The sequence below is a fragment of the Aulonocara sp. 'chitande type north' Nkhata Bay genome, linkage group LG20, assembly GCF_057382095.1.
Source record: "Aulonocara sp. 'chitande type north' Nkhata Bay isolate Kocher_YH1m ecotype deep benthic linkage group LG20, A_spYH_male_GT1.1, whole genome shotgun sequence".
Taxonomy (NCBI): domain Eukaryota; kingdom Metazoa; phylum Chordata; class Actinopteri; order Cichliformes; family Cichlidae; genus Aulonocara; species Aulonocara sp. 'chitande type north' Nkhata Bay.
Genome location: NC_141363.1, coordinates 36,135,435 through 36,149,735, shown reverse-complemented (window position 1 = coordinate 36,149,735; position 14,301 = coordinate 36,135,435). Strand labels below are relative to the sequence as shown.

At 40.6% G+C, this 14,301-nt stretch overlaps 1 protein-coding gene across 1 annotated transcript; it reads left to right on the top strand.

The window, feature by feature from the left end:
* The first annotated feature begins 705 nt into the window (after window positions 1–705).
* On the top strand, window positions 706–3,914 carry emilin3a (elastin microfibril interfacer 3a). The gene is made up of 4 exons (XM_086278827.1): window positions 706–866; window positions 999–1,118; window positions 1,219–1,736; window positions 1,954–3,914. The coding sequence occupies exons 1-4, from the start codon at window positions 706–708 to the stop codon at window positions 3,912–3,914; spliced, it is 2,760 nt and encodes a 919-aa protein (XP_086134953.1).
* The last annotated feature ends 10,387 nt before the right edge of the window (window positions 3,915–14,301 follow it).

Genomic DNA, 14,301 nt, shown 5'->3' with positions numbered 1-14,301 from the left:
TACTTACAGCAGTGAAGGCATGTTTTCTTATTTAGTTTTTATATTAAAACAAGGCTTTTACCCTGAACATGATGTTCTTGTTTTGTTTTTTCTATATATAATGTTTATGCATGTCTTTCTTACTTTATATTCTAAAGGGTGAATAAATAACCTTCCCATTTTGGGACAAAGCTGGGTACTATACTCGTTGGAGGTGATGCAGCGTTTCCTCTCTGGTTTGCCGTGATGTCACTAAAGGAAAAAAGCTACTGAGAGCTCAGCTGCTGTTCTGGTTGGTGAAAGCAACTTCCAGAATTCTCATATATTAAAATTATATAGATGACAACCACAAAAGAGTCACAGGTGGGACATTAACCGGGGAGATGATGGGTTTTTCCCTCCTGTGTTGTCAATAGGGTGTTACTTTGAGGAGGCTGAGTGGGAGGAGATATGCAGATGGAGCCGGTGGAGCCTTTTTAGTGGCGTCTGTAGTCCCCCCCCCCAAACTCACAGTGGACTTTTGTCACGGGAGTCCACTACAACCACAGCCAGCATCAGCACTCACAGGGTGGCATTTTGCTGTATAACCTAGAAATTCAAGTCTTTTTACAAGCAAGTGGAGAATATTTGAATATTTGTGGCCTCTGCTGTCCCTTGATAAAGGAATACTTTTTTCTGTTTTCAGTTTGAAGAGTTTTTTCACTCAACTTTTCACTGGACACGTGAATGCTCAGGATGCTTTTCTCAGGCGTTTTGAGCCTTTTTGTCTTCATGGCCCTATTTTCATCACTTGTTGAAACCAAGATCTACAGACCATTTGAATTTCACCAGTATAAACCTGGGCTTGGTCAACACTACAGCCAAGGAAAACCCACCAGCAGGCACAAGTAAGTGCTGTTTCTCTCCATCTCTGTCATACACATCACCACGTCAGATAATTCAGTGACAAATCTTGTAATTTTTTAAAAATTGTATCTAAGCAAGTTTTTTTCTTTCCTCTTTGATTTCCACTCTGAAAGGAACCACTGTGCCTACGTCACTGAAAAGACAGTGCCCTTCACCATACAGGATGGAGCAGCACCGTATGTAAAAGCCGAGTACAACAAGTGTTCACTGGGCCGCAAATGCCCAGCTCTTTTGTGAGTAAACGCTACTCGTGTGATAGATTTTAATTCAGGTTGCTTCACAGTAAAAAACACTGAATTTATGTTTTTAACCCATTACTGCTGCTCCCTGCAGGTATCGCCTGATGTACAAGCCACTTTACAAGGTGGCACATAAAACCGTCACAGAGCTGGAGTGGCGTTGTTGCCCTGGGTACTCTGGTTATGGATGTATGGAGGGACATCCAGTTTATCAACACCCTATGAAAATGATGCCACCATTCAAGGGCCCACCAATGAGAGAGTCCCAGTTTAAGGGCCCCCCTAGCAAAGTCCCGATGTTCAAGGGCCCACATGTTAACACTGCTGTGAAAGCCAGCCCATGGAGTCATCCCAAAGGCCCTCCTACTGGCAGTTTTAACCCCTTCCCAATGCATCCCTTTGGGCCTTCAAGGTCCTCCTCCTACCCAGACATCCCCTTCCAGCCTTATCCACCAGAATCAGAGCCAGCTCCAGAGCATGAAGAGCCACATTACACAGAGACCAACCATGAACATGAACATGAGAATAGCCAAGCACCTGAGGAATTTATACCTGAAGAAATCCCCTCTCCTCCCCCCTCTGGTGGTGAACAGCCTGTGGGAGAGACCACAGGTATGTCCCCATTTTTGAACTGTCCAATAAAGCTAACTGGGTTTTAAAAGTGATGTACCTGAATTTACTTTCTTTTTTTTTTAAGTAAAAGAACAACAAATTCTTAACAAGTTCTTAAAATGAACTAGATTCAAAATGCAGTCACATCAAAGCATAGTGTTTGGGATTTCTTTACTGTGTTTGTCCCCCTTTTAATAGCATCTCTTTATCTCTTCAGGCCATGCTCTTGACAGCGAGACGGAGGAGCGAATATATCATATGGAAGAGGATGTGCGGCGTCTAAATCAGGGTCTGGAGACTTTGAGGGTAACTGTGAATGGGCTAGAGGAAAGCCTGCGAACCTCACTCAGAGAGGATGCTAACAGGATGCTGTCAGCTCTGCTCTCTGCTCCCCCTGGTACTGGTCCTGGTCCTGTTCCTGTTCCCCCTCCAGATGTAGCCTCTCATCCATCCACCTTTGGGTTTGTAGAAATTCCTGGGGGAGACCTTGACACAGGAGATCTAGATGGTAGACATGTTGTTCCAGACCTCGCAGAACTGAATGAAAGGGTTGAAGAGCTTAGAAATGAGGTGCAAGCCAAGACAGCTGAGATTCAGGAAGTCAAAGTGACAGTGATGAGGCATGATGAAGCACTGAAGAAGATTTCTAATAGAACAGGTATTAGAAATCTTTTGGTATCAAACTCCAATGGCAAGCTTGGAAGAGCTATGGAGAAACTGATGGATGCTAAATTAAGCACAGCCAGAACAGAAATTCTTGGCGGATTTGAGAAGCGTGTGGAGAGCGCAGAGGACCGATGCAAGGAGAAAGCTGGGGATGTGCACCGTCAGTGCCAGAAGCAGCAAAGTGAGCGGCAGGAGCAGATGGAGGATGCTCTACAGGAAAGCACCATCAACCTAAGAACAGAGCTGAGAAAGCTCCAAGCACAGATCAATGGTTGTAATGGTACTGAGAGCTGCTGTGGTAGGATGAGTGGACTTACAGAAAGGGTGCAGCTGCTGGAAAGGTCAATGGCAAGCCTCAACCAGTCCCAGGAGCATCTGAGAGTGGAGCTGGGTGGACACAAAGACCACATAGAAGGAATGCTGGAGGGGCGTCTGGCATATGTAGAGGCCAAGCTCAACCTGACTGGGGAGATCAAAAGTGAAGAATCTGGAAGGACAAGTGGTGTCCCAGACAGAGATGCGACTGGACATGCTTTGGAGGCCAAAATGGAGGTTAAGTTGAAGAATCTGGAGTGTCGTTTACTAACAGCTTTGGAGGAGCTGGGTAATGCAACTGCTCTGGAGGATCACATTGTTCCCACTCTGGAGACAGAGCTGGAGTCACTCCGAGGCAGACTGGAGGTGGATGTGGACAGAATGCAAAAGCACCTCAACAATTTGGAAATGCTCTGCACCACTTCATGTCCCTCACCTCAAACAGTTACCATCCAAGGAGACTCTGCTGTGCCAAGTGAAAACCTGGCTTTGGAGCAGAATGTGAAGGAGGTACTGGATATGCAAGGCGACCAGTTGAACACACTCAATGTTACACTGCAGAACATGCTAAAGCGTCTGACCCTCAGGGAGCAGCAGGAACAAGCAGAGCAAGATTCTTCCATCCAGGGTGAGCTAACAATCCTCAAATTCAATGTGCGCTCAGTTAACCACACCCTGAGAGGACTCCAGGATTCCCTGGGGACAGTGGTCCACCAGGTTGGTGAAGCCAACAGTTCTTGGCATCAAAGAGAGACTCGTCTGGCCCAGCAGATAAAGGGCGTGGTGCAGCTGGTTGGACATCAGGCTTCCATGCTTGGGGCAGGTGAGCGCAGACTGACCCGGCTTAAAGGTGAGCTGCAGGAGATGAAGAGACGGCTAGCTGAAGAGGTACGGGGGTGCCGAAGATCAGCTATGGTGGTCCAGAAGGAGGTAACTGAGGTTGGTGGGCGGGTTGCCAGCGTAGAGGACCAGTGTAAGGGCTTAAACTACTTGGCAGACGACCTGGAGAGAATCCGGGAGGAGCTGGAGAGACAGTCAAATGGTCTCCTACTGCAAGTCAGTGGGACTCTCTCTAGCCATGCACAGCAGCTGTCTGAGCTGAAAGGTGAACTGAAAAACTGCACCTCCAAGGCAGAGCCAACAGAGCAGAGTTTAGAGGCTGCAGAGACACGAGGGGATACCTTCGCTCTGAATTAGTTTACTTCATATGGACAATGAATTATAAAACGGCGAAGAGTAAATATTTTGCAGGCGTAAAGGGGTTCCACTAAGCCCATTATTATACAGTTTTTACAATGCAAAGGTTTCGAATGTGCACTGAAATAATGATGTTATGTCAGCTTACAAAAGGAGAAAACCAAAAGGCAGCTAACTTCAACCGCACTCACAACTGAATCTTGAAATCTAATCATGGTGGTGCTAAGAATAATCAGAGCCTGAGTGATTGAGTGAGAGATAAACAACTGCACCTGTGTTACTCTAAAGCTTTTAAGAAATCATAAATGAACAGTCATTTAATAATGTTTACATGATGAAGTTTTTGTATTGTTTTTTCTTATATTTAGTGTAGATGTAATGTTTTTATATGGCTCTGGCTTTTGAGCATTAGTCTATATTCTTACTGCAGTCCTGCATGAAATGTTTAAAGTATGTAAAGTTTAATTTTTAAGTTTTTCAATACAGACAATTCAATAAAAAATGATTTGATCTTCATGTTCTCTTTTCTATGTTAACTTAGCAGTCAAAGGACTTTTTACTACAAGTCAAATTCACTCATTCCTGCACACAATATAAACGTATATAGCACTTAAATATATATGCTTTTAAGCATTTTCTAACTATCACACCCACACACACACGCAGATTCACTCAGGGGCAATGTTGTGTTTGGTATTTTACCCAGGGACACTTCAGCATAGAAACAAGAGGAACACTGGAGAAACCAAAAGTAAGCGTGAAAAACAAACAAATAGTTAATTAACTAAAATTAGAGCTAATTAGAACTTGATCAGTTTCAACAAACATGCACCAAGTACTTTTGTATTGTACTACTCTACAAATATAATCTATCCATCCATCAAAATACTTTATTTCATATCTAAGTCTAGCCCCATATAATGCAAATGTAACACTGTGGTGTGTGCTCCAAAATATTTACACAACTCCCTAAAAGGAACTAAAAATTAGGATGAATTGAATCTTATTATGATTTCCCTTGCTAGTGTTCCATCCATCCATCCTTCCATTCATTCTTTTCCAATTATACACTTCATAAGCATGTTTGGACTGTGGGAGAAAGCCTGATTACCCTGAGGCAAAGGGTGAACCCGCACAGTCCACACAGAAAGGTCCCAGTCTTCAAACTCGAAACCCTCCCTCCTGCTGCCACCGAAGGCAAGCTGTAACTCTGCTATAGTTCTGTAGTCATGTTTCACTCTGGAAGTGAAAAGTGTTGGTGCAGAGGAGTGGGGACACCACAAGAGGGCAATAGAGAAGCATTAATAGACTCAACTGAAAAGTGCAGGGAGCATTGAAGTATGAGTGTAAATGATGTCTCCCTTCCAAAAAATTAAGTTCGCAGGGACAGGCCGTGCTTGCCAGAGGAAAATTACAAATTTGCATTATAGCCAAGGTGATGGAGAAAGACAGCCAAAGAGCCCTTCAGTGCAGCAGAAGCAGCCTACATCTCATTCTCTCTCTAGGCTACAAATTTACCAGCCCAGTTTTCTGAGCGCAGTCCTCATTGGGCAGTTACAATGGGGCGAAAGGTGACCTTGCTAATAACCTTCCCCTGTTAGTTCCTGTTTCCCCATCGAACAAACAACCATTAAAATGACAGCTACGTGGGAGATGAGCCCACTGCTGTGAGAAAACTTTTTAGCCCGAGACACGTGGTGAATAATAATGATGGAAAATGCCACGGAGGGAAGGAGGGCAGACGGAAGAGATAGACACCAAATTTATGTCTGCTGAGAAGATGAGCGATGGAGCAATCTCAAGACCAATATACACCTCGATAATAATGATGCAGGTCTGCACATGCATATTGAGGAAGTGAGGGGGAGAGATGTCCACGGCTTACAGAAGCAACTGCTGCATATAACTGCCCAAAAACCATAAAAAAAGTATTAAACTATTCTGTCTCTGCTAGACTACAAATCCCACATTATCTTTTCTTAGTTTGAGTGTACGTATTTTTATTATTCTTGCAGTGCCTCCACGTTCATACAAACCCAGACAACAACACATTAATCATGTTTGTTTCCAACTAGACACTTGGACAGAAAGGGCAGCCAGGACTCTGGCGAATTTGTCCCCTCTGACTCTCTTCACTGCTCACTCATGGATCCGATTCAGAGTTACATTTCCTGCACAACTCACAAACAGCCCCTGGCCAAAGGAAGCTCCAAAATCACAAAAGGCAAAGCTTTGGCACAGACACAGAGGACAAAGGATACAGAGTAAAAAGGGGGGCACACTGGAGGAAAATGTGAATCATCTGATAAAATGTCCTCTGTAGAAGTTTAAGGTGAGAGGAGAGATTTTGTCCCCATTATAGTGATGGCCAGAGAACAGACAGGGTTGATTACAGCTGGCTCAGAAGCAAGGAAGCCCAGGAGAGGCTTACCTTAAATCAAGGTCTCAGGGCTACTTAGTAATAAGCTTCAGGATTTGGCATTCTCCAGGAAGCACTACTGGGTGTTTTGGGGTGTATAGCTGAAAAGTTATTGGTGAAAAGTTTTACTATCATAAAAATCAGGTTAAACAACAATAGATCCAAGTTGTTTGTACTTGGTTTGTGACCAGTTGCATACAATTAAAATAAAATTAACCATCATTAGTTTTGAAAATGCAAAATGAGGTCAAACTTTCTACCAGGAGGAATAACATATATATTGAGAGACAAACTTTAAATTACAAGAGTGGCAATGTGAAACGTTTGCAATGACACTAGAGAAACCTGCTCTCCCTAAGGAGTCCCACCTGACGCCAGTGACTCCCATTACAAATACCCTGCGTGATTCCAATTAAACAAATTGAATGACAACAGTAAAAGCCACTCAAGGAAAGTGAAGAAGGTTTATCATTCTGGAAAAAGAAAAAGAGGAAGTGAGGGGAAAAAAGCAGGACAGGGGTGAGCAGATAATAACATTTAAATCTAAATCTAATTAAATATAAATAAAAAATAATCTATTAGTCTAGGCTTAACTATGGGGGAGAAATTGCATAACGTTATATCTTTTCCTTACTTGACATTTAACATTAATGAACTGGTAAAGCACCCTGGTGTGTCCAGCTCGATGTGATCGAGTCAAGTGCGACTCCAGGGGTCTACAGCAGTCAAGTTACTGAGTAACAATCAGACTGAAGAAATGTGGAAGCCCACCAGGATCAGTGAGTCGTTACATTAATAACACATCGTAAACAGTCATCTCTGTCTTGGGCATTGTTACCAAAATAAAAATGGTTTTTGGAATGGAATTTTTGCTTAGGCCCTCAACTGACTCACCAGTATCTCCATTGGGGACGACAACAAATTTTGAAATCAAAATGTGGGGACAATGTTTAAACTTTAAATTCTGGCTATAAAAAGTCAGTCAGAATAACTGTTTGATGTACTTTTTGAATTGACACATGGATTAAAATTGACACAGGAAAAGGATAGCAGAAGGTAAATGAATTCGTACCTGTGGAGTGCAGATCGTTCCATAAACATGAAGATTTAATGAGGAAGAAGTGCATAAAGGTCTTCCACATATGAACTATAGATCGTGAGATTTAATAATTTATGGAATGTGCACCGGAGGTCAGGAGCATCAAGGTCGCACAAAACTAAACTCTATACATTTAAAGACCTCTTTTATTCAACACATGGTATTTTATGGTTCCCTGACATATATCCTTCAGTCCTGGATTTAATTTGGATATTATTTTTGTTCATGAAGTACTAAAATTGGTTTTAGCTTCATTACACCAATGTCACGTAAAATCAGTATTCAGTTTAATAATTACATTAATAAAAAAAATAGGGGGCAGAAATGTTCTTCAAAAAGTTACTTTTACTTTCTTACTTTGAGTACATTTCTGAGGTTGTACTTTTTCACTTTCACTTGAGTAAAAAAGTTGTTTCAGTACTTCAACTTATAAAGGAGTATTTTTAACACTAGTATCTGTACTTCTACCTAAGTACAGCCCTGATCATACATTAGAACTGTGATGCTCATATTAAACATTACCAAAGTTTCAACAAAAGTAAGTCAAAACTGCTCTAAATGCTCTACAAATCTGAAGAAAGTTGGCTTAAAGGTTGAGGAACTCAATGCATGAGCTGAAGGGTTGCAGCAAGGTTACAATATCTTAGAGTGGCATGAACTATGTCAGGATGTGATCTGTGGCTTAATCAAAGCTACAATACTTTAGTCCAAGATAAATATATAAAGCTGGAATTGAGGACAAGAGGTTCCTACCATCCTGCAGTGCAGTTGTTAGCACTGTTGGCTCATAGCAAGAAGGTCTTCAAATCTATTCCAATCCACTGGCCAGCTGGGGCTTTTCTGTGTGGAGTGCATGGTCTTCCTGTGTCTGCATGTTTTTTCTCTGAGTACTCCGGCTTCCTCCCACAGTCCAGAAATCCATGTTAGATTAATTGACATTTCTAAATTATCTGTAGGTGTGAATGTGAATGGTTGTCTGCTTCTGTGTTAGCAACAGATTGGTCATCTGCCCTTGGTGTACCCCACCTCTTGCCCTGTGATAGCTGAGATAAGCTCCAGCCCATCTGTGACCCTGAATTAAATGAGTGAAAGAAGATGGATGGATTTTATAAGTAGCAATTATATTTTTTTAATGATAAGAATCGGGCCTATCTATAACCATAATGGACCGAAAGGCATTTCACATTTTTTCAACAACATTTACCTTCCCGGTCAGTCATGTACAGTTTAATCTTCCTTGAGATCACAATGAACAGAACCATTTAAACAGGGATTTCCAATTTAAATGAGAATGTTGGTACTAAGATGATGTGTTTACTTCAGTCAGTATAGTATAGGCTCCTTAAGTGAGTGGAAAAACTGAATGAGAAGACCTTTGTATGTGCAACCCATCAATTTTCACATTTTTATTATATCAGATTTAGCTGATGTTTTTTCCTTCTGTAAAACACATTAAAATCAATCAGTCTCTTACAAATGGGGGCGGGGCTTGTATTTAGAGCTGCTGGACAATTAGGATTCACTATGTAGACACATTATGTGCCATTAGGCAAGCAACGATAACAGCTATCAAACATCAACGTTATTTTTGCGTTGCTTGTTATGCTCAGTTTGCACTTAGCGTTCATCTCCTGCATATTTATTGAGATCAATATGTTTCCTCTTCTTAAGAACCTCCATTACCATCAAAACAAAATTTTTTGCAAGGGTCATGATAAAAATCTAGAATCACTGATGTTTCTCTCACATCTATTATTGTATTTAATAATAGACTTATTTAACAGAAACTTAATGTCAAGTGAAATGTTTATTTTTAACAAACATGTAAAAACATAATGAAACAAAACTGATGAAAGTTTGTATTAGTTAAACGAATTGTGTCATTCATGCACCCACCTAAAGACTGAAGCATTTGTACCAACGGTAGCCCACCTATTCTGGTGAATGCTGTGCCTGCACACCCGTGATCTGTCTTTTATGCACAGTACCTCATTCCTAACTAAATGCTGTTTCCTCTCTTGAGATGCTCTGCCAAGACTTTGCAGTTACACTCATTTGTTTGTGGGTATTTCTGCATTTAGTTTTTATTTAATACTTGAAAACTCACTAACTTGGTCACTTATTACCATTTGATCTCTTTGCATTAAGAAACTCGAGTTTCTGTTGCAGTATACTTTGGGTCTTAATCCATTTGCACTGTGAAGCAGTGTCCACTCAGTTTCGCAGCATTTGGCTGAATCTGAGCAGAGACTACAGCTCTGTGCACTTCAGAGTCCTTCCTGCTATTTCTAGCAGAAGTCACATCATCAATAAACACCAGTGACCCGGTTCCACTGGCAGCCATACATGCCCATGCCATAACATTGCCTCCAGCGTGTTTGACAGATAATGTGACAGATAGCATGGTATGCTTCAGAACATGAGCTGTTTCTCTTCTTCTTCATACTTTTCTCTTTCCAGCTGATACAAGAACATCTTGAATTAATTGGTCAGAAGATTTTTTTAGAACCTTCTTGTTCTTAAGTGTAACCAGTGGTTTGTAGTTTGTTGTAAATTCACTTGATTGCAGACCTTAATAATGATACTCCTACCTTAACAAGACTATTCTTGACTTAGATGTTACAAAGGTTTTTTTTTCTTAACAATAGAAACAATTCTGCAATCATTCCCTTTGTCATATGTGGTCTTTTTAGAGCTTTTAGTGTTGCTGAGCTGAGCAGAGCTGAGCAGTGCTTCTTCATCAACAGTATACCACGTTGTTGATTCGGCCACTACTGGTTTTGTCGTCTATCTGATAGTTTTGTTTTGTTTCTTCAGCCTAGTCATGGCCTCCACCACTTGCATCAACATCTCTTCACAGTAAATCATCATCATCATGCTGCAGTCTCAAAGTGACGCCTGAAAAGTGATAAACAAATAAACATTGCATGTTTACTTGTATTCTGGTATCGATTACAGACCGTTTCATCTTATCCTTTACTTCTTCCTGTCAGGTTGAAGTTATTTAACATGTCAGTGCTGTTTTGCAGCTCAAAATAAATGCCTCAGAGTGCATCAAATGTTCTCTTCTGACTCAGGCTGCTGTGACCAGGACAATGTGGTCTCAGCATTCTCTGTCTCGCTGTCCCTCAGGCAGGTAGAAATGACCCTAAAGCTGCAATTTAATCCTCAACACGAAAACAGACACATGATTGAAAATCAACTAAAGCACCAGCTTATGCTTATGGCATTGTTAGTAATAGAGTAGGATCCAACATGGCTATGAATGGGTATTAAACATACTTATTTGCTTTTTTGTTTTTATCTCTTTCCAAGGTCGTTGCTTTGGAACGAAAAGCAGTCCTCTAGTAGATATTGGGGAATCATCTGTTATGTAATTTATTCTTTCATTTCTTTTTTTCTGGCAATAAAATTAAATCATTTGATACTCTTATTATTTTCTCTTTTTCGAGAACATCTCAGTCTAGAATGAAGCATCCAATAATCAGACTGACAGCTATGTGAAAAGGAAGAAAAAGGGACTTTTTTTAATATGTAAAAGCTGTTTGCTTCCCTTCGTTCAAATTATTTATTGGTAAAAAGCAGACCAATTTCCTGCAGCACCAATTAATCACATTGTAGGGCTTTATCAGATAATTCTGTACCCTGAAGCTTTCTAATCCATGCTCTTAAAAGGGCCGCGGGTTGGCCTCTGCTCTCAGTCAACTGCCACTGCTAACAAGAGCTGGAAGATTTAAGCATCTTCCAGGAAGAGAAACGTATGAAAAACAAATGATTTGTAGCCACTTTTAAGCAATATTGTCAGAGTAGTAAATTGATATTTATTTCATGTGTCAGATTTACCGGTAATGTTGGTTACGTCTTTTCTGACTTTGGTGGGTAACTTTTACTTTTAAAAAACAAATGGAAATAAGAATTCCTTTGTTGATCGCTGTAGGAAAACTCATTCCCTGCATTAACCAATGCTAGACATTAGAAGGAGTAGGGCCTGGGGAGCAACTCCAGCTGTAAGGCAGTGCCTTGTTCAAGGGCACAGTGATGTGAGTATTTACTCAGCATGCTTTGATGCTGGAAGGAAACACAAGCACAAACATATCATGAAAATGCCACACATAACCACTGAGCCACCACACTGCTAAATATGTGATAAAATACAGTTGGAACTTGAGCCGTTCACCAAAGACAAAGTTCAATTTAACAGCTATCTTCTTATGTAATAAACAACAACCTTCCAAAAAAACGTTTCATTAAAAAAGTTTTTTTAAGTGAGTTAAGATGTCATATAAAAGGATATTTCTCTGACCTACATGGAAATAAATGGTGAAGTATCACTTTCCCACATCACAGCAATACATTTCATTTCAGCGGTCAAGGTCATTTTAATAGGCTTAATGTTGACTTTCCTGAAGCAATACCGATGTGTCTCCTTGGAGGATAAGTCAGAGTCAATCTAGGAACCCATCGGCTATCGTTTGCAGACTCAGCCTCAGGGAACAATCACCGATTTTTTATTTTTTTTTTAGCTGTCAGTGTAGGAAGTGGATGTCCCAGCCAAAACTTTCTGTTTTGGCTAAATCAAATAAAAAGCAAACTCATCATCAGAGAATATTGCATGTTTTGGAGACTGCAGTTTGACAAACAAAGTTCCTCATTTTCTCTTCATGTAAACTGTTTACTAGGAGTAAACAAAGTCGTCTCAAACATCACAGGTTAAAAGAACACGGAGTACAAACTGAGACCACGTAGGCTTTCCAGTACCAAAAATTTTGTTTCTTATCTATATTCCTAATCATACACAGAAATTTAGTAATTGAGATTAACTCTGTCCAAGAAAGGTCTGTCAATTTCAGTTATGGTCTGCTATGTGCGTCCAACCAACTATTTTCTTCCTATTATCCAAAGTCTGGTAATGCTGGCAGCAGTCGGGGAAGGATATTCCAGAACTCCTTTCCTCCAGCTTTTCCAGTTTTTCTTGAGGGATTCTGAGGGATTCCCAGACCTGATGCTTCCAACACCTTCTCAGCCTAGCCTGGAGTCTCCTCCCAACTGATAGTGTCCAATTAAACCTCCAAGGGGAGCTGCTCAGGACAAATCCTGATGAGACACCAAAACTACCTCCTTTTGATGCAAAGGAGCAGAAGTTCTACTTCTTGATGTCAGTGCTCCTCAATCTATCTCTAAAGGAGAGGCCAGCCACCTTACATTGGAAACTAATTTTAACTATTTGTAAAACAACCTCATTTTTTTGGCTCACTTTCTAGCTCAGATATATTTTTACATTCTGGTACAACACCTTACAGGCTGCAATGCAGGGTGGAGTAATCCACCATTTTTCAGCAGAGGACCATTGACTCAGACTCTCATTCCACACATTCGCCTGAGAACCCACTCAGAGCGTGCTGAAAGTCATGTTTTGATGGACCCAATCAAACCTCATCATCTGCAAAAAGCACAGATGTAATTCTGAGATTCCAAAAAAAAACAGTACCCATTTTGCTTTCCCAGTAGTACTATTCAGGAGGATTTAATGAGAATTTAATAGAATAAATTCTCAGTGTTCATGTTGTTCAGAAGAACAATTTCAGAATATATGTGAGAGACTCCAAAACTCTGTTAACAGTCCTGTGGAGCCTTTCAGTGGTTGAAGTATAATTCATTAAATTAAAGTGCTATTGCTACGTCCCTTATTGTTGACTGTTTTTTTTACCACTTTGGAACAGTAAAGAAATAAGTTGTGAACACAGTTCTGGCACATTACAGTAAACATGTTGGTGAATATTTTTTGTGCATGTTGTGCTCTTTCCAGGCTAATATTAGTATCATTAATACAATGAAATAATTATAGTCAAGGTGTTTTTTCTCTCCATATTTTGTTAAATTAAATAAATTAAATTAAATTCAAAAATTGTATAAGGCAAAGTGTCTGTTGACTGCATATATAGGTTTGGGGTTTTATCTTTTTATTTGAGTATTATATTATTTTATCATGCTGATATTTCTCTTCTGATCTCAGCTTTGGACCACCTAACACATGAAAACATGATCTAGCATTGTTTAAAACTAAGTGACTTGACATTCGCGCTGTCTTCAGGTCCAGAAGGAAAGTGACTGTGCTCACTTTCAACATGATCTCTAATAATTTCCACTTGCTCTGATCACTTCCTGCCATGTCCAATATTACACTAAAGGGACATCATACTACTGCAGCCACTGGCTGTGACACTAAGTTCATCTAAACGTGTCTGAGCGAGCAGCCTGAGAAGGACCAGAACCCTGTGCTGAGGTATTAATATGACAGCCCAGCTCTTTACAGCTTTGACAGCCCTGCAGCCTCGGCACAGCTCAGCGAGTGAGCCCACGCTCCCTTAAGCAGCTTTCCATGACTGTCAGTCTGGGAGTGGTGCTGCTACAAGCAAACTGCATTGGTGGGTATGATAAAGTGGGATGACACAGCGCTTCAGGTGGAGTTCAGCTGCTCCCTACCAGGACTGGATTTACTGTGTGACCGAGGATGACACTTTATTTTCTAAAGTGGCTGTCACATTCATTTTAGACTTAAATTACAGAGAGCCACCTACAAAATTCATTTTTAGTCACAAATTACACATCAAATTCCAGATGCCAGTAGCACAGCAGCAGACATACATTGATCAGCACCATAAGCCATTGTTGCTACTTCCATTCTTTGCTTTGAACTGGGACCATGACATGAGACCATTATAAGCCAAAATGATGAAACCGTGATTGAATTCAAAATCGAATGAAAATACATCAAAACACCATTGCCTTCATTCCTATAAATTTATAATCAATTGCTGCTTTTCTCTCCTGCTGGCTACCAACCTCAAGATTCATTAATTAAGCGATTT

Excerpts from the sequence above, each read along its gene's own strand:
- emilin3a (XM_086278827.1), top strand. The coding sequence starts at position 706 with ATGCTCAGGATGCTTTTCTCAGGCGTTTTGAGCCTTTTTGTCTTCATG. Across the intron at positions 1,119-1,218 it reads CGCAAATGCCCAGCTCTTTT|GTATCGCCTGATGTACAAGC; the intron begins GTGAGTAAACGC and ends TGCTCCCTGCAG. Across the intron at positions 1,737-1,953 it reads GCCTGTGGGAGAGACCACAG|GCCATGCTCTTGACAGCGAG; the intron begins GTATGTCCCCAT and ends TTATCTCTTCAG.